The following is a 26,499-nucleotide window of genomic DNA, read 5'->3' as shown; positions in this document are numbered from 1 at the left end:
ACAAGATTGTGTCTCTCTCTCTTTCACATCTGCTTTTTTTTACTGCCTTGCTTTACCTCACACAACCTGAACCACTGGTGTGTGTGTCTGTGTGTGTGTAGGTGTGTGTGTGCTGGAGGCTGTTATTGACTTTAGAGAGTTGTTTTCTTCTGACTTTTCACCTCTACCCTATGATCTTTTATCTCCACGCACACAGACACACACCCACCCACACACCCACCCAGACACACAACCACACAAACACACACACACACACACTTGCCGGTAGGTAGGTTTCAATAACAGATTATTACAGACGCTCGCTAACCTTTCATCACACTCACACGCAGGTTTATTGATCTGACCAATTTTAGATCCCGGCGCAGACTTCCTTTAAGTTTGTTTCTGCCCTTAAATCATTTCATCTAATAACTCATCTGTGTGAGTGTGTGTGGTCAGCAAATCTCATTTATCACCATCGCCGCGGTCCCATCTCGGCCGTTGTGTCCCACGCATCTGAACCCGCAGCAATATGAGGCTCGGCGAGCAGAGGAAACGCACTAATCTGAACAGAGCCAACGATCCATAAAGCAATATGGGAGTTTATGAGCTCTCAATGTTGTTCAATACAGGGGCAAGTTCAACTATGCAATAGTCCACCGTGTTTTCTGTATTTCCTTCATTTTGAAAGTCTTGTTCGTGGACGTAGAGAATCCGGACTCAGGCTTCTGAAGAATGTTCAGCAGGAGTTTTAAAAGCACACGACAGGAGGTGAAGTGAAGTCTGACAGACGCCAATCATCTGACTTCCACCTGTAAAACAAACCAATCAATTAATCAATCAATCAATCAACCAGAATTTATTCATGGGGCAGGTTTAAATATCCCATTAGAAATGAGGAAACATCAAAAGAAGATAAGTAACGAAAGATAGAATAATAAATATGAAAAAGGAAGAATGAGTAAAACCAGAAATACATGAAGATTAGGGAAACATTTTTTAAATGTAAATACCACTGTTGTCATATCATCTCACAACAAATTTAAATCAGAAACATGAACACAAGGTACATCAGTGTGATCAGAACTTCTTAAAATGACAGAAACCATCTTTGAACAAAACAGATTTAACGACTACTTGGATTTATCAGAAGAATTGATAGAAAGATTACATTAGTTAAGTTTGACGGTGGAAAATAGTCGTTGATGATATTCAGACAAACTTTAATGAGCGTTTTAATTACAATGAGCCAAACTCCATTCCAGTGTCTGCCACACACGCCGGTGAACCAACCTGCAGCCGTGCCCGTGGTCACGCGGCGCCGGCGCCAGCTGAACGCAGCAGATGGCGGCAGGACCGGGGCCCGGGAGGCTGGCTGGCTGGTGGAAGGCTGGCAGCGACGGGAAGAGAAGCTTGATGGGTGGAAAGCGGAGCAGCTAATTACAGTGGGAGAGTCGATTGTGAAGCTTCTATCATCGCGGCTGCAGACGAACACGAGAGTTTACAGACGTGTTTTTAACGTGTTCCTGCAAAGAGGCGGAGATATGGAAGCTCACCTGTCTTTTTCTATATCACACTTTCTCTTATTCCTCTTGCATTACACAGCCCATGTGGAGCTCAGTATAGGAGCTGCAGGTGTAGCTGCCTGTAGCCTGGATTGGTGTCAGTGTGTGTGTGTGTGATCGTGCACTACCATAGTTTGGTTTGTGCGTGCGGCTAAAACCAACAGAAGAGACCCGACCTCTTCTAATTTGCCCGTCCTCTGCACACACACCGATTTAAAACCGTCTCCTCTCGCTATAATATCTTCAAAGTCCTGTAATCGCGTCAGCAGAGTAAAGTCTCCGAGTGAAACCCTGTGGAAAGGTCAACCAATGCAATTTGAATATCTTTGATTAAACAGCGTGCCGGTGCCAGACCCAGACTGTAGGTCAGCGCCTCAGAGAAATGATGCTCACCCCTCTCACCCCACTTGTCTCTCTCTCCGAGTCTTGACACTTGCAGCTGCCTGATTGTTGAGGGTCACATCTGCACTCGTCCCCCTTTTCATAAATCCACCTCCTGTCTCTGCCTTTGTCTGTTCCCTCTGTCCGTCCGTCCACTCGTCTTCACCTCACAGAGCTGCAGTCCTCAAACGCTCGTGGCCTGAGTGTGTCCTCTCTCGCTCGCTGTCCGTTCATTATCTCCCAGATTCTCACATTCCTTCAGAGTCTCCAGCCGTTGAACCGTGCATCTGCTGCCGGATGTTTCTCCATGAGGAGCCTGTAAGTGCAGTCAGAGAATCAGGTTCGCTGGACTGAAGCTCGGAGGAGAAACTCTGGGGAAAAGAAATGCATACATTTTTCACTGGGGGGGAAAAAGCAGTTTAACCTATCTGGGTTAGCTGGTCTGACCTTTACGTATTAAGATATCTAGCTTGGAGGCATTTAACCTGAACGAGAGAAACGTTTCCATTACTCTATTTATTCGTGTTTCTACCAAAGCCTCTTCATGTTTAACTCCCACTTACTCAACTTATTCTGAGGTCTACGCTTCCTGGGCTCGGCTCACTGAGGCCGAACGCTGTGTTTGGGATGTTTCACTGCAGAGATCTCCTCTGAAATGACACTTACTCTATGTTTCCCGTCTCTGCCTGCAGTTTGCCCCGGCACGGAGAACAAGCTCAGCACTCTGTCGGACCTGGACCAGCAGTACCGCACCCTGAAGAAGCTCTACGAGAACTGTGAGGTCGTCATGGGCAACCTGGAGATCACCAGCATCGACCGGAACCGCAACCTCTCCTTCCTCAAGGTAGGAAACGGCTCGAAGTCGCCGTGTTTGGTTTGTTTTCTTTCACAGGAACATCGTAGTGTTTTTCTGAGGGTGGAAGGAGAAGGAGAAATGATGAGTTTGAATGTTTTAGCTTCAGAGATCTTCAGAACCACAGAGAGAGAGACAGACTGAAATGGAACCTGACAGATAAACAGCATCATTCTATATTTCTTACTTAGAATAAACTCAGTAGTTCACCTCATAATGTCCCTTGTGCTAACATGGAGAAGAATGGGTTGTAGCTATACTGCAGACAGCCACCAGGGGGCGATCGTCCATCTTTCTTTACAGTTTATAGACACGGGAATGTTTCAGCACCACGGACAGAGGCAGAACCGGAGCCGGCTCTCATGTTTCAGCACCACGGACAGAGACACCTATAGAAACCACTTTCTCTAAAACCCCAAAAAATCACCTTCAGCTTCAGAAACGAGTCTTTATCTTCAGCTGTAGAGACACAAGGACTCCACTTGTACATCTGTCTTTCATGCAGATGAATATATAACCAGCGTCTTATTGTGAAAAGCCGTGGCTGCTGATTGAAGCCCGGGCAGCGTCACACAGGACAGTGGAACTAATGATAAGAGGCTCTGGGAAGAATCGCTCTCGGGAAACGAGCGGCACTCTGAATGTAAAGTGCCGTCACCGTTTCCCTCGGACTCACTCGTCCCTCGGGTCTGCTCTCTCTCTCTCTCTCTCTCTGTGTGTGTGTGTCTGTGTGTGTGTGTCTGTGTGTGTGTGTCTGTGTGTGTGTGTGCACCCTCCCCCTGCTGTTTAATGAAGTGAGGTGTAGTCTAATTACTGGGCCATCGCTATCAAATGAATACCATAAACAGTCCCATTAGGCCCAGCGTCATTAGGGAAACAATTAGGCATCTGGGGGATTGTTAAGTGGATGTGAGGGGGGGGGGGTTTAGGATTTGGGAGCTTCGTGGTTGCCATGGTAACTCGGTAGCCATCACGCTATTGGTCACAAGGAAGCGAGAGAGACCACCTGGAAAATATATTTCACTTTTAATGGACAACTTTACAATTTTAGATTTAGAAACTAAAGAATTTAACGATTTCAGCCGCGATTCTGAGAAATGTTTTCCTGCCTGTTTGGCCCCCAAAGGGCGACACACACACACACACACAAACACACACAAACACACACACCCGCTGGCAGGTTCACACAAAGTTCAACATCAACATGCACACACTTTACACACCACGTGTGTTACAAACGATACACACCTCCGGAGCTGCAGGCAGTCGGGGAACGGCTCAGGAGAACTGATTCACTCGGACTCCTCCCAGGCCGCGGCTTCCAACGCAGCACAGTGTGTCTGTGCACAGTGTGTGTGTGTGTGTGTGTGTGTGTTCATAGTGTGTGTGTCTGCACGAGTGGATGGACGTGGGGTGGATGAAGGGAAGGAGGAGAGAAGACCAGGAGGAGGGAGAAGAGCCAGAGAAGAGCTAGAGGGCTGTCACTTTTATGGCAGGCAGAAACAGCTGCTGTGCTAAAATTACAATGCTCAGCTACCGTGCCGTGGGGTTGTGTGTTTATGCCTTGTGTATCTGTGTGTGTCTGTGTGTATCTGTGTGTGTCTGTGTGTGTCTGTGTGTGTGAGGAGAGAAGAGGGCAAACCAGGGCAGGGATGGGGGGGGGGGGGGGGACTGGTGATCTTTGCCTGGCGAGCGGCTGACAGTTAGACGGATGAGGCGGCTCCTCCAGACCACAGCTCTCGGACTTCCTGATATTTCAGTAGATTCACGGTGAAGAGCAGAAATAATTTCTCCGTCTGTATCAGATCAGGGTCAGTTTTCCCCCCCCACAAATAAACCTCAGTGTTTGATTTAACAGCTCCTCCGTCACGTCGCGGTAAAGAGTTACTTCCTGCTGTAAAACACCATGAATGCTGTGGTGCAGGTTTGAAAGAGGAGATTACAGTGTAAAGTTGGATTATATATAATATCAGATATGAGGGTTGAATTATTACAGATCTGTAAGATTTACAAACTGGGCTTTATACAAAATATTGATTCAGAGACATTGTGAAGGTGTTTTGACCTCAATTAGAAATACCTCTAAAAATACCTTTTTAGAAATGTTACTACTGCGTGTTTCCCTCAGACTTTAACCATGTTTCTATAATTGAAATGAACTTTAAGAGAGTCAAATTTCGTGGATTTATTAGACTCTCTCATGAATATATAGACACAGTTTTGTATTTATGCTTTTAGAACGGAAACATGAAAAGGTTTAGACGTGTTTTGATTGAATATCTAGAAATTAAATTACAAAACTTAACACAGAGGTTTGGGATTTGTAACTCCTTATTTTTAAATCACATTTATCATCTTTCTTATCGATGAATCTCGTCCTCACAATTATCATCACAAGAATTTAAATAAACTTTAAAAGAGTCAAATCCTGAGTATTTATTAGACACACTCATAAATAAATAGATACAGTTTTGTATTTATGCTTTTAGAACTGAAACATGAAAAGCTATAGACGTGTTTTGATTGAATATCTAGAAATTAAATTACAAAACTCATTGCGTTAAATTTGCTTTATGAACACAGAGGTTTGGTTTAGTAAGTCCTTTAATATGTTATATTATATATAATATAGATATATACCAACTTTCTTATGGATAATCTGTCCACACTATTATCATCATAAGGAATAGAATTTCCGTGTTGAAGCTTCAGAGCTGATTAAGAATTCTTCCTGCTTCAGGATCAACTCCCTAAATCCTTAAAGTCCGTGCGTGTAGTCACAGGTGTCTGATGAGCATCGCTGTGCAGCCTCGTGGCGTCCGCCCCCCCCCACCCCTTGCTTCCCTGGCCGCCCCCCCGTCTGTCACTCACGATGACCCCCCCTTCTCCCCGAAGTGGAGCGGGGGTCCTCGCCAAGTGGCAGAACAACCAGCTAATGATGTCACCTGGGCTGAAGGGCTCTTCATTAAAGCCGGATCAATCTGGACGCCAGCGCCACGAGAAACACACACGAGGCGCCGCGCCAGGGCTGCAGCTGAGAGCCCCCCCCCGACACACACACACACAGACACACACACAGCTCCGGCGTGAGGAGGGAGATGAATGACGTGGCCACTGAGGTGTGTACTTCATGTCTACATGCAGACACAGACACTCTTTACTCGGCTTATCTCCAGCAAACACCAGCCGGGAGAGACAGAGACAAAAGAGAGATACTGCTCCTCTCTTCTCTCTTCTCTCTTCTCTCTTTTTTTACCAGGCACTCATTTCCAATTAGTTTTTTCTTTTTTCTGAAGAAAGATGGAGGGTGGGGTGTGGGGGGTTTAACGTGGCTGTGTGAGTTGAGTTCTGCAGCCGAAGCAGCCGAGCGGAGCAGAGAAGGAGGAGATGAGAGGGCGAGAGAGAAAAGAGGCTCCTCACACCAAAGGCTTCCCGGTTTCCTTGGGCTGTATTTCAGCTGCGAATGAAAGCGCTCGGTGAATCTGCAGCTCAGCTCTTCTCAAAGAGGAACATCCTCACAAAGCTATTGTGCAGATCCACGTTTCTCCGGCTCGCCGCCCTCGCACGCCGAGCGTCTCCTGGCTGCGGGACGCCGTTTACAGGAAGTAAATCGTTTCTCTCACAGCGACACATTCAAACTTTTCAATCTTCCCTCGACTGAAACTCTCATGTCCTTGGTCTAACCTATGAGATTAGAGTGGCAGCCGGAGAGTCTTGCTTGTGTGTGTCATTATTCAGCTCTCATCTGATCGCTGCTCTCTGAGAGTCTGACCCTCTGCTGTTCATTTACTCTGAGCCTCTAATTCAGATCCTCTCTGTCGCAGCGGCTTCACACGTCCGTCCTTCAAACTGCACTCGCTCTTCATCCACGTCCTGTTTCACTAAATGCCACTCGACGGCTCAATGCTTCTGATTGTAGCTTCTCTACGTTCAGTTAAGAGGAATCTTTTTGCTCATTCTGGACCATAAAGGATTCAGTTCAGATTTAAAGTTCTGTCCTTCTGTTAACTCGTCATATATCTCCTGTTGCTGCCATTATTACTATATACTGCTATTATATTGGTATAATTGGTATAATTACTATCATATATAAATATATATTATGTTATATTATATACTATATATACTGTACTATTTTTATATACTGTCTAACAATAACATTACCATCATATCATCAGTACTATTACCATCATCTTGCCACTGCACCTTATCTACCTATTTATCTTGTGTTTCTGTTTCTATTCTTTCTACCTCAATATTTTTTATTTTATTCTATTGTATTGTATTTTATTGTATTCAAATATACCGGCTGCTATGACGACTTAATTTCCCTTCGGGGATGAATAAAGTAATCTATCTATCTATCTATCTATCTATCTATCTATCTATCTATCTATCTATCTATCCATCTATCTATCTATCTATCTATCCATCTATCTATCTATCTATCTATCCATCTATCCATCTATCCATCTATCCATCTATCCATCTATCCATCTATCCATCTATCCATCTATCCATCTATCTATCTTGATATTATCACGTCTAAATCTCTTTTCTCTTCCTGTAAAACACTTTGAAATTGTGTGCATCTTGTTAAATTGCAAGACGCACACTTGAGCCAAATCAATATCCACGATCACAGGTGCAGATTTATGTTCCTGTTGTTGCGTGATCTTAAAAGTTGAATCACCGGCCTTGGCGCCAAAATTAAACCAAACCAAACAACAAAGAACCAGAAGTTACTGAGGGAAATGTAAGACTGCAGCTCAGTCCATTTCAAAACGTGAGGAAACCTCAGTGTTCGATGTCATTCACTGGATTCACGTCATGATTTATTAAGAAGCTGTTTCCGTTTATCAATAAACCAACTTCTCCTCCTCATCAGAACCAGAATTGATCTGTTGTGATTGTGCCTGAAAACAAGTGGATGGAAGATTGGTCGTCTGGTTCACTTGAAGCCGTGTGAAGCATCTATTGGAAAGTCTTTGTTTCGTCCCCTCCAGCTGCGTCACCATGACAACCTGACTCCCTCTTTCTGCTGTTTGGGGGTCTTGTGGGGGGGGGTCGGGGTCAGGGGGTGGACCTCCCCCCGACAGTGAGAGCTGTTATTTACATGTTGACACGCATCACGCCAGAGGACAAGGCCAGTGATGAGGTCAAGCGCTCCTCTCTCCTCGCTCGCCGCTCCTGTGGACGCTTCACGCTGTCGAGCTCCACGCCGCACAATGGCTGTCAGAGCGCCGCTTCACCGGATAATGACACCGTGATCCCGAGCGGCGGCTGGAGAGCTGCGTGCTGGCCAGGAGGATCCTACAGTTTCATTAGCCTGTGAACCAGCAGAGGAGCTCATGAGAGGATGGGACCGGCGCCTGGAAAAAGGCCGCGAGCGTCTCGCTGGCGCCCGGCGGCGTCGGTATAATTACAGCTGTTAACGCCGGGATGATTAGCACCCTGCCACTTCCCAGCGCCACAAGTACCTTACAGGCAGCTAATTGTGCGATAATGGAGATGTGCAAAGTCCACGAGAAGAAAATTATAACGTTTAATTCTTTTGTTTCATTTACTGTCTTTTCTTTGGCGAGAGAGAGAAACTGTTTCCTGCAGTTGAGTCATTTGTTCGTCGGAAAGTGGAGAAGAGAAAACTCAGAACCTGGAAACTGAAATGCAAAGAGAGAAAGTCTGAATGAGCAAAACTTCCATTTGATAATAACTGGGAACTAGTTAGAGTTTGGACATTTTGTACAGTTTGTATGAATCTTCAATATTTTTTTAAATAAGTCCGATGGAATATGAGAGATCTGGTGCAGAAGCTCAGAGACTGTCGGGCCTCGGAGGAGGATTATAATTCTACTGGTTAGAATGTGATAAAAATCAGGAACTTTCTCGAGAATATAATAGTGTATTTATTCATATCACAGACAAACTGAGGTGAACCTGCAGGAGAAGAATCTCTCAGCTGCAGCGTCGCTCCACTTATCAAAGGAAATGAAAACGCTCCTAACACCGAGCGACTTGTTTACACAGCTGACAACTCACTTTTAAGAAAGTGTCACGATAAACAGACCATAACTCAGGATGTGGGTCTTCCTCTGCTGGTCCCGGCTCCTGTGGGAGTTCCAGGTTGGACGCTGGGATGTCTCTCGCCCCCGGGGGGGTCTTGGTCGGTGGTAGGAGAGAGACAGGGCTCCTGCTCATTACCGGGCTGCTGCTTGTCTCGCCTGCAGCACTGAGCTGTTGTTCCAGTGCAGAGGGGCCACGGGACCCAGAGCACACACACACACACACACACACACACACACACACACACACACACACACACACTGCAGAGATTATGGAAACATATGCACATTAAACATGCACACGCGCACAAGCTGCCGACAGTTTGTCCCGTCCACCTCCTCCTCTCCGCTCCCGTGTCTCCTGCACGCCAGCCGTCTCCGTGGGCCTGATGGAAGCAGACACGCTGCACAGCTGAGGTCTCCGAGGTGGAATTAGAGTGGAGGGGTAGGGGGGGGGGGGAGTGATTACCGTCAAATTAAAAGCTACGACCATAAAAGCGCGCCACGACCGAACCCTCGCAATTCATCAAAACGATCCCACGGCGCGTCTTTTGCTTATCAAATTGTAAAATATTGTCCGTGACACGGGCGTAACCGGGGCGTAATTAATGCACTAAATCAATTCTGAGCCGCTCGGCGCGGCGTGGCCCGGCTGGGACGCCGTCATTACCGCAAATTACGGTGGCAGATGCACGAGGCCGAGAGGAATGAGAGGAAGTTCCTCCACAGCCGATCCAGCTCCAACCTGCTCTGACTCACCGGGCGTGAAACAGCAAATAGTTTTATCAGCGAGCGCTATTTAGATTTTCATGTCCTGGAACCGAAGCCGCGGGTTTTAACGACCAGGTCAAGACGTAAATTCAAGAGATGAGATTATGAGTCGGATCTTTTCCTTTTTGTTTATAGACTTTATTTACTGCCACGGGGTTTTTTGAGAACGTGAAGTGGAGACGACAGGCCACGAGCTCGTTGAGAAGCACAAATGAATAATGGAGATCCTCTCGTCCCAGTCTTGTCTCCAACAACTTCCCATGAACTTTGTGAAATCTTCAGATCTCGGCTGAGAACGTATGAATAGTTACATTATGAGAACAGCCGAGCAGAAACAGAAGGTTTCATGTCTGCCAGAGTTTAGAGGAACTCGTGTAACCGGGGCCGAGTTCACATGGTTTCGTGAAGGACTCGTTATTTATGAATATTGTATTTTCCTGATATTTACTGAATATTTCTCGAGTCACAAGATTTGTTGCTGAATTCCGTTGATTCCAGTGTTGATTAAAGCCTCGTGTGTTTGCATGTGAACTCTCAGTCCCACGCTTTACAGAGCGCTCTGCTTCTTCTACTGTCTCACGTTGACATGAGGGTTTATTAATCCTCTGATAATGGAACAGTGGAAGAGTGGAACAAGATGCAAAGATATAAAAGAAACCGAGACAAGAATAAACACATTATGATAATCAGAGGGAGACTTGCACAGGAACATTTGATCATCAGGAGCAGAAGATGAGCAAAGGAACTAGAATTGAAGATAAATCACAGAATGGTTGATTACTTTCTCCGGGTCGGGGGTGAGTTTCATATCTCTTGGTCGTCTTGTTGGAGCTTAAATGTATTAGATATAAAAGGTAGATAAATATTAATTTCCCACGGTGGGGGGTGGTGTCAATAGGAGAGGTGTAGATTCCCTCTTCTCGTCTTGTTTCCATGAATCCGATCAGCTGAGTTCCTCCAGCAGCAGCAGCAGTGAACCGTGGGCCTCACTTTGCTCTAAAAGCCTCTTAGTGTTGATAGGACGATTGTGCATCAAGTGTGTGTTGTGTGCGCGGGTTGTGTGTTGGCATTTTTCATACATTTGCCGTGGTGCCAGGTGGCGCCTGAACGCTCACTTGAGCAGTAAATGGGACCGAACCTGCGAGTGCTCTCATGGCTGTGATGCCTTAATACCACAGTGGTGCTGGCGTCCTCCCGGCTCGGCTCCCGCTCGGCATGCTGGGACGTTTCTCCCTCTGCCTCCTCTCGGTGCTCATCACGTCTGTGACATCGATCGCTCCGCTCAGAGCACTCAGACGCCCCCCCGCGGCCCCCCCCCCGGCCCCCCTGTCACATATTAAAAAGGCATCATAGCCGCAGATTAATTTATGACTGTGTGTAAATTGTTTCTCCCGATGCCTTTTTAATATCTGGGTCTTGCAGCTGGCTCAGGGAGAATCACACTGCTCCTCCTGCTCCTCCTCCTCCTCCTTCTCCTCCTCCTCCTCCTTCTTCTCCTCCTGCTCCTCCTGCTCCTCCTCCTCCTCCTCCTCCTCTTCCTGCTCCTCCTTCTCCTCCTGCTCCTCCTACTCCTCCTGCTGCTCCTCCTCCTGCTACTCCTCCTCCTGCTCCTCTTCCTCCTCCTCCTTCTCCTCCTGCTCCTCCTCCTCCTCCTCCTCCTCCTCCTCCTCCTGCTCCTCCTGCTCCTCCTGCTCCTCCTGCTCCTGCTTCTCCTCCTGCTCCTCCTGCTCCTGCTCCTGCTCCTCCTGCTCCTCCTGCTCCTCCTGCTCCTCCTTCTCCTCCTGCCTCCTCCTGCTCCTCCTGCTCCTCCTGCTCCTCCTGCTCCTGCTTCTCCTCCTGCTCCTCCTGCTCCTGCTCCTGCCTTTCTGAGCTTTCGTTCCACCGTGACATTTGCACATTCAATGTGTGAATGTGAGCTTGTGTCTGCGTGTGTCCGATATGTGTGCGTTGTGTGACTCATGGTTGTGTGTCTGTCTCCGTGTTAAAGTGCATTGGTGTGAGTGTGTTTGTGTGTTTGTGTTAGTGTGGTGCTCCTCTGCTCAAAGTCCTGCTGCAGGTACGAGTCTAATATACTACTTCTCCATCTTTACCTGTTTTAATTCACGTTTTATCTCCTGTACATTCAAACCAGCAGAAAATAAAAGATTAAATTATAGATGCTCAAAGATAAATACTGAAAACAACTTATCTCATTTCTGCAAAACCGCCTCGTCCTAAAACCCCATCAGATGCATCAGAACCCCATGCCGCCTCCATCACTGCCCATGGTGGAGTGTTTTTCCTTGTGGATATTCCTCCTGGTTTATTCCATCTCATTACTTCCTCTTTCTGCCACTCTGAATTGACTGTAATTCCATTAGAGCTATTGTCAGGTCCGTCCTGTTGACTATCACCAAGTGTATCGGACACATTCTTGGAATATGTATGCAGATAGCACGCGCTCTTCTCCTATATTCCTCAGCTTCTGCCTCTGGAGATATTTCCACGCTGGCTGAAAACTTATGGAAAGCATTTCCATCCTGCTCAGTAATCCGCTGTCGGCTGGAACCCGGTTTGTCTCGGTGTCTGAGAGGAAGTTGCTTTGTTTCTCAGAACATTAATATAAAGTATAAAGTAAATATTTACGTCACGGCTTAGTTTCAGTTTTATTTTGCCTCTAGTAGGAGTTCATATTTTTAAAAACACAGACGTCAAACTTCTTCTCACAAAGCAGTGAGTATAAATGAATGTTTGTGTTGTCAGGTGAACCCTCGAGTGACAGCATCACCTGTACGTCACGGTGATGCTTCTCTCTCCTCCACCTCCTCTCTCTCCTCCTCACGTTGTCGTGAACATCTCCTCCCACCTCCTCCTCTCTCTTTCAGTCAGGAGGTTTTCCACGTGCTCTGCTCAGTCGCCCTCGGTTTGAAGTGGCACAGAATCCCCGTCGTGTTCCACTGGTTCCTCGGCAAAGTGACGCCGACTCAGCGGCTCCGTGTCCGTGATGTCAGACACATGCGTAGAATCTGTGTCAAGGCAGAAACCAGCCTGCAGGCGGCCGTAGCTCCGAGGGCTTCCCCCCCGCTGAGAAAGGAAATCACTTTTTGCAGTTTCCGATTGGCTGAGATAACTAACACATGCACACACACACACAGACACACACACACACACACACACACACACACACACACACACACACACACACACACATCTACTGAGCGTAATATGAGTGATCTTTGAAATTCAGGTTGGAGCACTCGGCTGACGATTTCAATAAAGGTGCATTCTGTCTATTTATCCAGCCGGGGAGAAGAACCCGGTCTCTGTCATGAGTGCTTCATCTCCAACTCCATCACGCAGATTGATTTATAACACCAGCGTGTGCAGGTGGTCGTGCACACACACACACAGACACACACACAGACACAAACACCTTGTGTTGCCACAAATCAGGACATCCATCTCCGATTAGGGCAATTTGATTCCAGAGCCATCGAGGAGTTTAGAGTTGAAACGTGCATCGGGCCTCCACCATCACTTTCCACTGGAGGGAAAATGGCTGTCAAATAACACAATCATGCACACAAACACACACACAGACCCACTTCTGTGCACTCACACTATATAAGGAGACAAGACAGATAAAATCTGACATGGTTGTAATCAGTCCCACAGCTGCCGGCTTACCTGCCCAGAATACATTTGTAGTTCACAAACTCTACTTTTCAACCAGGAGAGAAAAGAGTGAGGAACCTCTGGTGTGATAATTATAAAGTTTATATTTAAATAAAGAATCTTTACGTCTTCTACACGTCTTCAACAAGATCTGAATCTGAACCAGCAAACCTGAGGATCAGAGCTGCAAAAACCAAAACCACATTTTTAATAGTTTTTACTTTGACTTAAGGACAAAATCATTATTTGTGAGAGTTCCTCAGTTTACAACCTGTCAGTAAACTAAAGTCAATATCATTTACACGTTTCTTCTCCGTGGACCGAGAGTGAAAATCGTTCTTCTGATTCACCTCCTCAATGTGAAATCATTCATTCTGTATCTTAGCTGTGAATTTATCAAAAAGCCAAACTCCTCCATCGTCCACCGACGGCTGCAACCAGCTGTGCATCAGGTCCGAGGAACCTCTGGTGTGATAATTATTATGTTGTTATTTAAATAAAGAACTTTACGTCTTCTACAAGATCTGAATCAAACCAGTAAACCTGAGGATCAGAGCTGCAAAAACCAAAACCACATTTTTAATAGTTTTTACTTTGACAAATCATTATTTTTGAGTGCTCCTTATTTTCACGTTGCTTTCTGGTTCTTTAAATCTGCCACTAAGTCGTGATTCTGATATCACTTGAACGTCCTGAGGGAACCTGCTCCACAATCTGTCAGTTAAACTTAAGTTAATATCATTTACACGTTTCTTCTCCATGGACCGAGAGTGAAAAGCGTTCTTCTGATTCACCTCCTCAGTGTGAATTTATCATCCAGACAAACTCCTCCATCGTCCACCGACGGCTGCAACCAGCTGTGGATCAGGTCCCAGCTCCTGAAGGACCCGTTAAACCCCTCCTCCTCCCTCCCAGGCCCCTGAGCTCCTCCTCTTTCTTCTCCTCTCTCCGGGCCCCCCCTCCGTCCTGTTAGGAAACCTGCCAGCCCTCCACCTCTCCGTCCTGAGCCGGGATGACCGTGAATAATGAGAGGCTTAACGATGAGCTACAGGAGCGAGGTGCTGCTGGAGATGAGAAGCTTCTCACTTCTCTCCAGCCCGGCTGCTGTCGGGGGAGCAGAGCGGCGCCCGTGGCTGATGTGCAGTAGCTTTGTCACATAACTACATTATGTAGCGTCCCCAAAGGCCACGGCATAATGCGACGGTTGCTGGGTTGCTACAACAGCTTCGCCTCATGAGTTATGTATTAGTGTTTCCTCTGCAGCTCACGGATCAGATACTGTACTGCTCTGTCGCTGCTTCAGCTCGGCCGGCTAATGCGCTGCAAACGTTCCCCCTTGGTGGTTTTAATTTCAGAGTCAGGGTCACGCAGGAAATGTGTCTTGACAACGCCGACGCCTCACGGACGCCACTCGTGAAGCGGCCTCATGTGAGATTGTCGGCCTGTCGGAGACGATAAATATCAGGAGCCAGGAGCCAGGAGCACAGCTGCTGCTGGAGGCACAGCCCTGGATGTCATCACACACACACACACACACACACACACACACACACACACACACACACACACACACACACACACACACACACACAGTCATTCCAAAGTCACTGTCAACACTCGTTGGTTGTGGTAGAACTGAGTGTGTGTGACTCACATCCATCCAGTGGCGGCTTGACTAACTTTAAAAACAGCAGATTTTCATAGATTTTAATCCATTAAATAAAACTTATTATACTTTGACTTAAAAATCAGAATCAGAATCAGAAGTATTTTATTGCCAAGTACGTTCACACATACAAGGAATTTGCTCTTGTTATTGGTGCAAACAATGAACATAGAAACATAAAAACGCAATAAATACAACACACATAGGAGAGCAATAAAAAATAGGAAACCAGTATATATTTACTCACTGTTTACTTCTTATTTACTCACTTTTTACCAATATTTATACAAAGTAACATTTATTTTGACATAAACATTTCTGAATAATTGAATAATCTGAATAAGTAAAAAGTAAAATGCTAAATGCTAAACAGTAGCTACAGGCTCTTTCTCAGCTGTCGATCGTGACCTTTCACCCTGTTGATGTTACATCAAATAACTACGTAAAGATTTAATATCTAACGATTCTTGTGCGTTTGATTTTGTTGACTTGTAATTGCGTCATATGGTCGTTGCCGGTGGGTTTGTGTGCGTCTGTGCTGTGACTTCAAACAACTCGTGACGAAGGAGAAACGCACTCGTCTTCTCTTTTCTCTGAATGGAGAGAATCAGAAACACAGAACCCGGCTCATTTGATAAAGAATAATCAGAATCCACAGGTTTCCTCCCCGGTGTTGGATCATCACCAAGCCGCGGCGGTGTGACTCAGCACGCCGTGGCGGTGTGACTCAGCACGCCGTGTGCCAGCAGACACTCTTCGTCCAATTAAAGTCTTTTGATTGAGCCGAGTGAAGGAATTACCTTTTTCCTTTCGGCCCTAATGTTCCGGTGGAGAAGCTGAAGCACCTGAAAGAGAGAGAGAGGATATCAAGCTGCTCTGAAGAGTGCTGCGTGGGTTCAAACCCCCCCCCCCACCCTCCACCCTCACCCCTCCACCCTCACCCCTCCACCCTCTGTTTGATGTGCTTCCTATTTGAAGTGAGCAGAAAAGCCCCACCCCGGACCCCCGGCCCCCCCGTCCCCGCCAGATTCCCACCCTGTTGATTCATCTCAGTTCCTCCAGGTGCCATCAGCACATGTTCCCTCACGAGTTCCCTAAAAACAACGAGCTCGGCGAAAACACCTGAACGACTCGGCGCCGTGTTCCTCCAGGATTTCTTCATTTCTCTCAAACTCAATGGCCCCGCCCCCCAATCGCCGAGACCTTGATTTTTTTTAAACAGAATTCCTCAAAAAAAAACAGATATTGAAAGTCCCGCCCGGCTGCTCTCAGGATGGTTATCATCCAACCAGAGGCTCGAGGTGAAGGAGAGCATCACGTCCCCGGCGCCGCTCATTCAGGTGAATTGGTAAACAGGTCCCCCCCCCCATCCGCCCGCCCATTGACTTTGCCGCGGCGTGGAGGAGTCGGATCAAACCGCTGAGAGTCGGCTGCTCTCTCCTTGACTCGCTGGCAGAGATATTCTCTATATGTATGGAGATGAGCAGTAATCACCAGAATGTGTCCCAGCTCCGGTAGTTCATAATGGAGCCACTTTAGTGTACCTCCCTTCATCCTCCTCCTCCTCCTCAACATCCTCCTCCTCCTCCTCCTCCTCCTCCTCCTCCTCCTCCTCCTCCTCCTCCTGCTTCATCCTCCTCCTCCTCCTCCTCCTTCATCCTCCTCATCCTCCTCCTCATCCTCCTCCTCCTCCTCCTCCTTCATCCTCCTCCTCATCCTCATCCTCCTCCTTCCTCCTCCTCCTCCTTCATCCTCCTCCTCCTCCTCCTCAACATCCTCCTCCTCCTCCTCCTCCTCCTCCTCCTCCTCCTCCTCCTCCTCCTCCTCCTCCTCCTCCTCCTCCTCCTCCTCCTCCTCCTCATCCTCCTTCCTCCTCCTCCTTCATCCTCCTCCTCCTCATCCTCCTCCTCCTTCATCCTCATCCTCATCCTCATCCTCATCCTCCCCCTTCATCCTCCTCCTCCTCATCATCATCATCCTCATCATCCTCCTTCATCCTCCTCCTCCTCCTCCTCCTCCTTCATCCTCCTTCCTCCTCCTTCATCCTCCTCCTCCTCCTCCTCCTCCTCCTCATCCTCCTTCCTCCTCCTCCTTCATCCTCCTCCTCCTCATCCTCCTCCTCCTCCTCCTCCTCCTCCTCCTCCTCCTCCTTCATCCTCATCCTCATCCTCATCCTCATCCTCATCCTCATCCTCCCCCTTCATCCTCCTCCTCCTCCTCATCATCATCCTCATCATCCTCCTTCATCCTCCTCCTCCTCCTCCTCCTCCTTCATCCTCCTTCCTCCTCCTTCATCCTCATCCTCCCCCTTCATCCTCCTCCTCATCATCATCCTCATCATCCTCCTTCATCCTCCTCCTCCTACTCCTCCTCCTTCATCTACCTCCTTCATCCTCCACCTCCTTCATCATCCTTCATCCTCCTCCTCCTTCATCCTCATCCTCATCCTCCTCCTTCATCCTCCTCCTCCTCCTCCTCATCATCCTCCTTCATCCTCCTCCTCCTTCATCCTCCTCCTCCTCCTCCTCCTCGTCCTCCTCCCTCCTCCTTCATCCTCCTCCTCCTTCATCCTCCTTCTTCATCCTCATCCTCCTCCTTCATCCTCCTCCTTCATCCTCCTCCTCATCCTCCTCCTCCTTCATCCTCATCCTCCTCCTCCTTCATCCTCCTCCTCCTTCATCCTCATCCTTCATCCTCCTCCTCCTCCTCCTCCCTCCCTCCCTCCTCCTCCTCCTCCTCCTCCTCCTTCATCCTCCTCCTCCTCCTCCTCATCCTCCTCCTCCTTCATCCTCATCCTTCATCCTCCTCCTCCTCCTCCTCCCTCCCTCCCTCCTCCTCCTCCTCCTCCTCCTCCTCCTTCATCCTCCTCCTCCTCCTCCTCCTCCTCTTCCTCCTCCTCTTCCTCTTCCTCTTCCTCTTCCTCTTCCTCCTCCTCCTTCATCCTCCTCCTCCTCCTCCTCCTCTCCTCCTCCTCCTCCTCCTCCTCCTCCTCCTTCATCCTCCTTCTTCATCCTCATCCTCCTCCTTCATCCTCCTCCTTCATCCTCCTCCTCATCCTCCTCCTCCTTCATCCTCATCCTCCTCCTCCTTCATCCTCCTCCTCCTTCATCCTCATCCTTCATCCTCCTCCTCCTCCTCCTCCTCCTCCCATCTACCTCATTTGCACCCTCACTCATCCAGGTGACAGGAACAGGTGCACTATTAATTATGCTTTCAAATCTCGCTGGCTGTGAGTTTTCTGCAGATGCTCCGCTGCACCGCACCCCCCCCCGAACCCTAAACTCCTCTTCCTCCTCCTTCCTCCTCCTCCTCTCCTCCTCCTCTACCTCGTCTCACTCTTGCTGTCGAACACCTCCTGCTAGTTTTTCACGTTCCGATAACTTGTTAATAGTCTGATTATCTCAGGACATCAACCCTCTTCCATGTGATCAGGTCTGACTCTCTCATTATCTCCAGACACATTAAGATTCGCTGCTGCTCATGTTTGCTTTCCGGAGGTAAAACAATTGAATTACCTTGTTATCTCAAGATATCAAACATTGTTTTCTAGTGAGCACGACTTAAATATCTCATTATTTTTCAGATAAGGGCGCCGTGGTGTTTCTTTCGGGGGGGGATCCAGCTGCTGCGCCCCACTGATGTTGTTTAGGAGTCTATCCAAATCCGCTTAGTCTGATGAAAGCAACTCTGCGAGGAGGAGAGACCGAAGCAGATTAGGGTTTTTAAAAAAACAAATAAGAGAGAATTAACCCCATGATGGAAGTAAACCCTCCTGGATAGAGGAACATATACAAATGGGGAAATAACGCTGTGTGATGCAGCAGGTGGGCGACCAATTAAATCAGCAGCAGCCTCCGCCACACTTCCTCTGCTCTTTCTTTCCTTTTCTTTCTAAACCCATCTCTCCGTATTAGGATAGAGTTTAAAAACAGGAGTTAGTTAGTACATCTAATCCGGCTCTGTGCTCAAAGTGCCACTTGAAGCTATTTATGAGCATTTCCATTTCATTCTTCTTCGTGCTTCTGCTTCACATTTGAGGAGGAAAATATTGAACTTTATGCTCCGGCGCATTTATTGGACTGCAGTGGGGTTTTTTATGCACTTTTCACACTTTATCTGCAGTAAAACGGTTCCTCTAGTGTTTAAGGGTATTTCTTCTTCATTTCTTGGAGAATCTTCAAATGGTTCATGTCTCTGAAAGCTGCAGAATCTCAGCTGAAAGGTTACGAAGTCACTAGACTATAATAAATGATTAAAGAAGTGAAATTGTGTATTTTTTTATTTAAAATAGATTTTATAATGCAAACAACACAATCCCGGGGACAGATAAAAGACATTGTGGTGTTTTGCATTGAACATAAAGATTGTGCAGTGAACAAAAGACTTTCTGCTGCAAAGAGAATTAATATTCTCGATATTAAAGCTTTTATTTCAGATCCTTTTAAACTGGGATCATCATCAAACATCTTCAGCCTCAGAGGGTTAAATCATAAACCAGTGGTTCACAATCTCTTCTCATGTTATATCGATGTCACATTTAAAACCAAAGAGGTCAAAGAGAATATCCAATATCTCAGAAGAAAAGTCCAGAACAGTGCGGAGGAATATATATATATGTGTGTGTGTCTGTCTGTGTGTGTGTGTGTGTGTAACACGACTTTGTTTTTCTTCTTTCCAACCACATTAATCATCTCACAACCTCTCAGATTTATCTCATGACCCTTCGGAGCGAGCGCAGAAACCACCGGATTAAAACTATTCAGCAGCAGAGTGCGAGGAAAAGATAAAATTAGTTAAACCTCAGTGAGCAGCAACATTAAAATACTGCTGACATACACATAATAAAGTCAAACACAACTTAATATCAGTCAGACAGGTTATTGTTCTGCTTTAAATCTCTCGCCCTCCACACATTCTCACACTGTTGATCGATTTAATGTTTAATTCTGAGACTCTGGTCGTCTCAGGCAGGAAGTCGGCGTGCTCACCTCCATAAGATGAGATTATCCTATTAAAGCTGCATAATTCAGCTGCTTTATGAACTGAATATACATGCAGCCACACGGACACCAGGCGTCTTCATTCACACTTCTCTTAAACTGCAGCTTTTATTTTATCTAAATCTGGGGTGAAGCCCGACGGGGAAGACAGAAACTGAGGGAATTTGTATGCAAATCCTCTGGTTTCTTCACACCGAGTCGGATGAATAACTTATTCCAGACGTTCACGTCATTAGACTAAAATCATCAAGCATTTTGGGGATTAGCTTACGTAATCGTCTGCTTCGTCGTATTCGACCTGAAGCTTTCGGCTCCTGAGCGCCAGTGACTTTACATTTCACATCTTCCTTTTTACAGATAGAATTCCAGGTTCATTCCAGCTCTGTCTTGAATGGAAAGTATTTAAATGAGAAGTATGAATCACGGTTGTATCTGGAGGAGTCACACGTTCCCGGGCTCAGCTGCTAAAATCATCAAGCTAAACCATAAAATATATTAAAAAAATCTCATGGTTTTAGTTTTATACAAAATAAGAACTCATAATAAAAAGAAAAGGAGTTCAGAAATCAAAAGGAAAAACACAGAATGCAAACAGTAAGTCTTCATCCTCTGAACCCTTTTCTGACAAAGACATGAATAATGTGTTTTTTTGCTTATCAGACAACAATGTTAATGCAGAACATCTCTTTTTGTAGTATTCACATTGCAGAGCAGCATTTTGATGCATCTTTGTAGCATTTCCTAAATCAGCTAAATCATTAGACTAAAATCATCAAGCATTTTGGGGGATTAGCTTACGTAAGAGTCTGCTTCGTCGTATTCGACCTGAAGCTTTCGGCTCCTGAGCGCCGGGGACTTTACATTTCATATCTTTCTTTTTACAGATAGAATTCCAGGTTCATTCCAGCTCTGTGTTGAATGGAGAGTATTTAAATGAGAAGTATGAATCGTGGTTGTATCCGGGGGGGGTCACAGGTTCCCGGGCTCAGCCGCTCGGGAACCTGTGTGTCTCAGAGACGCCTTCTGTGGTGATTATATATTGTTGTAGTAAATGAAGCCGTTGTGGCTCCTGCAGATACAAAGAGCAATTTACCAACATGTGAAATTCACATTCCGCCCCGAGCGATAACCGAGCGAGAGAGGAAACCAGCCTGTCGGGAGCGCCGGGATCCGGTCGGACTGAGAGCTCCACACAACGCCACTAATTGCATGTGATTGATGGAGAAAAGCGCTAGAGGAAATGTTAAACTTGCAGTGCATTATGGGTAGTTGACCTGCGTGGACTGCGTCTTGTCTGTGTAGCAGAGCGTGTGTGTGTGTGTGTGTGTGTTCAGTGGATTCGGCTCCAACCCTCCGTGGCTCTCACAACACAACAACACTGGAATCAAACGACTCACACCAAACACTTTCTGAAATAACGACCTGAACTTGTGCCGGAGCGTGTGAAGCTTTTAACCGCTTCCTGGTTCGGCGCCGCTTTAATCACCGGGTTATTTTTGGGTGAGGATGAAGGGGTGAGAGAGGCGAGCGTGGGCGGGGCGTGCACCTTGTCCGTACAAATTACCCCCCCTCCCACTCTGCTTGTTAAGTGTGTGTTTTCTTCAGTGTGTGTGCGGGAGGGACACACACACCAGTTGATCCGCCCGGCGTCCGGCTTGTTAAGTCTGAGCACATCGCCCCCAGAAATGCAGGTGCTTGTGTTTTCTTCCCTCCAGACCTCCCCCCCTCACCCCCCACTCCCTCACCCCCCCCTCCTCACAGGAATGCAGATAAATATTGATCCAGAAAACGCTCGGAAAGAAAGTATTTACAGCAACATAAGGAAATTAAATCGTGTCAAAGTGAAATGAGTGCGAGAGGCGGAGTAATCCTTTAATTGAATTAGGTAAATTACATTAAAAAAGAAATCCTCTCTCAGTCTGTTTTCTCTTTCTTCTGCCTCCTCTCTCTCTCCCTCTCTTCTCTCGCTCGCTCCGGCTGGAAGGCTTTCCTGCAGTTGCTAAGCAACAGGGAAACAGTTTTTCCTTGGTGTTGCCGGCGGCGCCCGGAGGCTGGCGTGGAGCTGAGGGCACAGAGGAAGCTCTGTGGCGTCTGCCAGCCGCCCGGTGCGTGCCCACAGCTGGCTCGGGTCACAGAGCCGCCCCCCCCGCCCCTGTTCCCAGTCACAGCGCCGCTGGCCGGCACCTGGGGCTCACGGCGGCGTTATAGAGATAGCACGGCGAGCTCACGTGGCGTCCCCAGGCCCCCAGCTGTAAACACGGGGTCGCGGTGAGGTCATAGCGACGAAGCGGCGTGGCTTCCAACCACGGGAGCGGATCAACAAGTCCCCCGGAGATGACATGCTCTTCCTCGTCCTCTTCCTCTTCCTCGTCCTCGCACGCTGCTTTTCCGAGGCTGAGTCACAAGTTGCACAGAGTTGCAGGAAGTTGCACACGACTCTCGAGCAAACACACAAACCTCAACGCACGTCGGACAGGAAGTTATTGCAGCGGCGCTCTGTGACAGGCAGAGGAACACCTCGCCGCACAACTCCTTTGTGCAATAAGTATGCTAATCAAAGCCTCCGCTGAAATGGATTCCGCTGCTCTTTTATTGTGTTGTTCCCTCTCTCGTCCTCGGGTGATTGACACGTTGTAATCTCTCTAATAAGCAGCTCGGCTGTCGGTTCCTTCTCTTTGTCTCAGAGACACAACCAGCGCTCGATATAGCAGCTCGGCTCAGGTACCTGCTATTATCCTGAAGAGCAGGAGCTCGGCGTGCGGCGTGCCCGCCCCCGGTCTCCGCTGGGCGTCCCCTGGGGGTCAGGAGCCAGTCAGACCCCCACCCCCCCTCACAGCCAACCAACCACATCATTACTGGTCCAACTCTGGAGCTGCCCGTTGCTTTGGAAACTTTTTCCATCGAAGTCTGTCACAAATGATTTCTTTAAAAAGACTCAGTTTGTGAGTTAATCTGCTCTTTTGTGTGTTTGCTGCTGGGATTCCACTGAGGGACGATGGCTTTGTCACTTTCTTACTATGATTAAGTTCCCAGCAAATTTTGCATGACATGTAATTTGTCTGCTCCTGCGACACATCTCCACTTCCTGCACTGTTGGTTATGGAGGAGACACGTGAGCGCCCTCTACTGAATCACGATATTTAGAATTAAAACACGTCGTTACAATCTCCCACGCTCTAACTAACGATTCAATAAAAAGTGAGAGCTCTGTAGCTGCACCAGCGACCCCTACTGGTCGGTTTTGTCATGAGGAAGTAATGTGACTCTCTCTCTCTCTGGTGGAAACGAATCTAAAATAAAACCCACAGGAATAAATTCTGCCGAGGCTGCAGACGATTGTACAAACAGATCTGTTTCCTCTGCTTCTTTTAAATGTAGTGTTCTAATTAGGCTTGTCAGTGGTGGTCGGTAAAATGTGTTAGTGTGGCGTTTAACAGCTGTCGTATGTGTTTTGTGAGTTTCTGTGTGTGTCTGTGTGTTTCTGTGTGTGTCTGTGTGTGTCTGTGTGTGTCTGTGTGTGTCTGTGTGTGTCTGTGTGTGTCGGTGTGTGCGTCTCACCGAGCTCCGGCTGCTGTTTGAGTGACTCAGATGAATATTGCATGGCCACGGAGATGGAGTAGCAACAACAGCAGGAGACAGATGTGTTAGAGAAGACGTACCAAGCTTCCCTCTGCTGATGCTTACTATCTTTGACCTTTAACCTTTAATAAGCAGAGGGACGAGGATTATTATTATTCTGCAATAAAAGCAAACGTCTAGATTCTACAATCCTAATCTCAAATCCATTTGAATCTTGTGATTGGTTATTTGTTTCTCAGATTCTCGTATCGTTCCAAACAACTGCTGGGACACTTTCATCAGAGGAGACGTGTAATTAGTCTGTAGCCGAGGTGACATTTTAATCTTTTTGTTCTGTTTGGCCAAGTTTTTCAGGAGCCTGACATTTCAAAATGCAAATCACACGCTCCGTGCCAGGGCCGGGCCGCTGGGTGACGCCATCGTCCGCAGACAGTCACACATTCACATGCATGAATACCTTTTAATTACTATAATGTAGAAAAACACATAACACTTAATAATCAATGACTCTGTTGGATTTTGTCGGAGCTGCACAAACATTTGACAGAGTGGTCGCTCTTCTCTCACAAAGCATCTTTGACAGCGGCGTGCTGAGAACACACACGGACACTTTTAATAACGGCCTGTCATCAAGGTAATTAGGCACCGCCCACCACCCACGATGTCACTGTGATGTCACCACAATGTTTTTTCTATAAAAATCGTCATCGGACAATTCGGGGAAACTTCGCCCACGCACACAGGAAAAGAACAGGATGTTTTAAACGGTTAAAAGAAGAGTTAGAAGGAAAAGTGTGAAAAATTTCTGCCACCTAGTTTCTAAAATCATATGATGTGAATTGACTGATATTTAAAGGAGACATATTATGAAAATTCCACTCAAAACAGGTCAATATGAGGAGGGCTGTTTTAGACAAAGTAAAAAGGGTGTTGTTTTAAATGATCCTTGTGGTATTTTGATCAAAATATGTTTCAGACATTTCATTAAGACACCAAGGAACCATATCAACTGTGGTAAAATGGGCATAATATGTCTCCGTTAACCTGCTCCTGTGGTTTGTGTCCTGCAGTCGATCCGAGAGGTGACCGGCTACGTGCTGGTGGCTCTGAACCAGTTCGACTACCTGCCGCTGGAGAACCTGAGAATCGTCCGCGGCACCAAACTCTACGAAGGCCGCTACTCGCTCGCCATCTTCCTCAACTACCGGCGGGACGGCTACTACGGCCTGAGGCAGCTGGGCCTCCGCAACCTCACAGGTAGGATTGATGACTCTGGATTATTTAAAGACACGCTGCAGGATCAGCACATCAGCGTGAAGCTCCTGCACTTTCCGCCTCTTGTTCTTTTTTCTTTTTCCACTTTCCCTCTCCGGAGTTAAACGGAGCAAAAAATGAGAGTCTGCTTGTGTGGATTCATTTCTCAGCCGCCTGTGAAATATTCGCTGCACTAGAAACGCTTGTGTTTGACTTGTTTTTACACCCAGATTTAATAGGGCCTTTTTTAATTAAGTCACAAAATTGGAACTCAACTTTTTGAAGCTACGTATCTGCCACGCTGGCAAATTAATCTCCTCTGTTGCTATATGCAAGGATCAAATGTCTGCGGGAAGAAGAACTATTTTCACATTAATTACATTTTTGTTTACACTCTCAGAAATAGGCCTCTTTCATGGAGGAACTTTTTGGAAGTGGTCGTGTTTGTTATGATTTATGGATGAGCAGTTTTTTCTCTCATCATGTGAGAGGACTTATCTAAAGTGGACTGCATTTTGCAAAGAGACGCTTCGGTGTAATTTAATCTCGGCGTCGTGACCTCAGCGTCAGTTCATCACTGTCTCAGCGGCGCCGTGACCTTCCAACTCCACTCACAATCATAAAAGCAAAACACCATCTTCTCTTTATCGTCTTCCCGCTGGAACGCGTCCTCTCCAGATTTTCTCCAAATAGCCAATTTCCTCGTTATCGCTCTAAATGGTCGTGAGTTGCTCCCAGATTGAGCTGCGGTGGCGGTCGGCCGGCTAAAAGGTTCGCCTCCCCCCCCCCCCATGCACGCCGGGACTCGGGCGCTGCCTCTTTCCGTGGCGCCGGCATTACCATCGCTCCCGGGGAGAGGAACACGAGCTGTCACGGAGAGAAGGACGAGTGTCACATGGGATCTGAGGAGAGGCAGCAGCACGAGGGTCGCTCACTGACTCTCTGGCTCGGTCTGAAGTGACACGGAGGATGATGGTAAACAGAGAGAGGCTGAACGTGCGGTCAGGAAGGAAACCGCTGAGTTCCAGGAAAACATGACGGCTGTGTCAGCTCTCGATGCTTCAACATCCATGAAGACTGAAAACAATACAAGGCAGGAACAGAACGGTGCCTTTATATCGGTTTATCTAACTGCTAATTCCACAAAAGTCAGATGTCGTACACCGAACATTTTAGCATAAAGAATTGATAAACAGCCATTTACATCTCTCTGGATTGATACAGATATTCTCGAGCTGATCTCCGTGTTTGAGGAGGACTCACTAACGACAAGAAGTAATTCTGAAGTCGCTCCGGAGCATTACCACGGGATGAGACAGCAGAACAGTACAAACAGAATTCACCATTAAAATAAAATGAAAACACAACACAATGCTGGAGATCGTGCGCTGCCAGAGAATCCGAGTTGGATGGAATTTGCTGGATTTCTTTGTGGCACCGAAACAGGAGAAATCTCGTTGTTCTTCCAGGACGAGTTGAGCAGGAAATCTTTCTACAGCGTCTCTCCACGGCCAACGGGATAAAGAATCATGTCCAACACGTATGTCCTCCTCAGCTCAGCCAGAGAACAGACGCTGGAGCTGCCAGTCCTCCTGTGAATTCACCAGCCACCGACCTCACAGCAGCTACTGTACATGTTGCACCTTTAAGGTTTTGGTTCGATGGCGTCGCAGTGCAGAGGAAGAGGAAAGGAAGCCAGAGCATGAAACAAGGAATCTGGGCTGGAACCCACCAC

General features: G+C 47.2%; 1 protein-coding gene across 1 annotated transcript in view; it reads left to right on the top strand.

Moving 5' to 3' along the window:
* Window positions 1–1,223: 1,223 nt before the first annotated feature.
* LOC132996940 (receptor tyrosine-protein kinase erbB-4-like) overlaps window positions 1,224–26,499 on the top strand; it is a 99,510-nt gene continuing 74,234 nt past the window's right edge. The window contains exons 1-3 of the mRNA XM_061067310.1: window positions 1,224–1,368; window positions 2,618–2,769; window positions 24,581–24,767. Coding sequence (XP_060923293.1) covers window positions 1,224–1,368; window positions 2,618–2,769; window positions 24,581–24,767 — 484 coding nt within the window. The remainder of the gene's footprint in view (window positions 1,369–2,617; window positions 2,770–24,580; window positions 24,768–26,499) is intronic.

This window comes from Limanda limanda, chromosome 23, assembly GCF_963576545.1.
Source record: "Limanda limanda chromosome 23, fLimLim1.1, whole genome shotgun sequence".
Classification (NCBI taxonomy): Eukaryota; Metazoa; Chordata; class Actinopteri; order Pleuronectiformes; family Pleuronectidae; genus Limanda; species Limanda limanda.
Note: the sequence above shows the minus strand (reverse complement) of the source record. Positions and strands in the feature narration are given on the sequence as shown.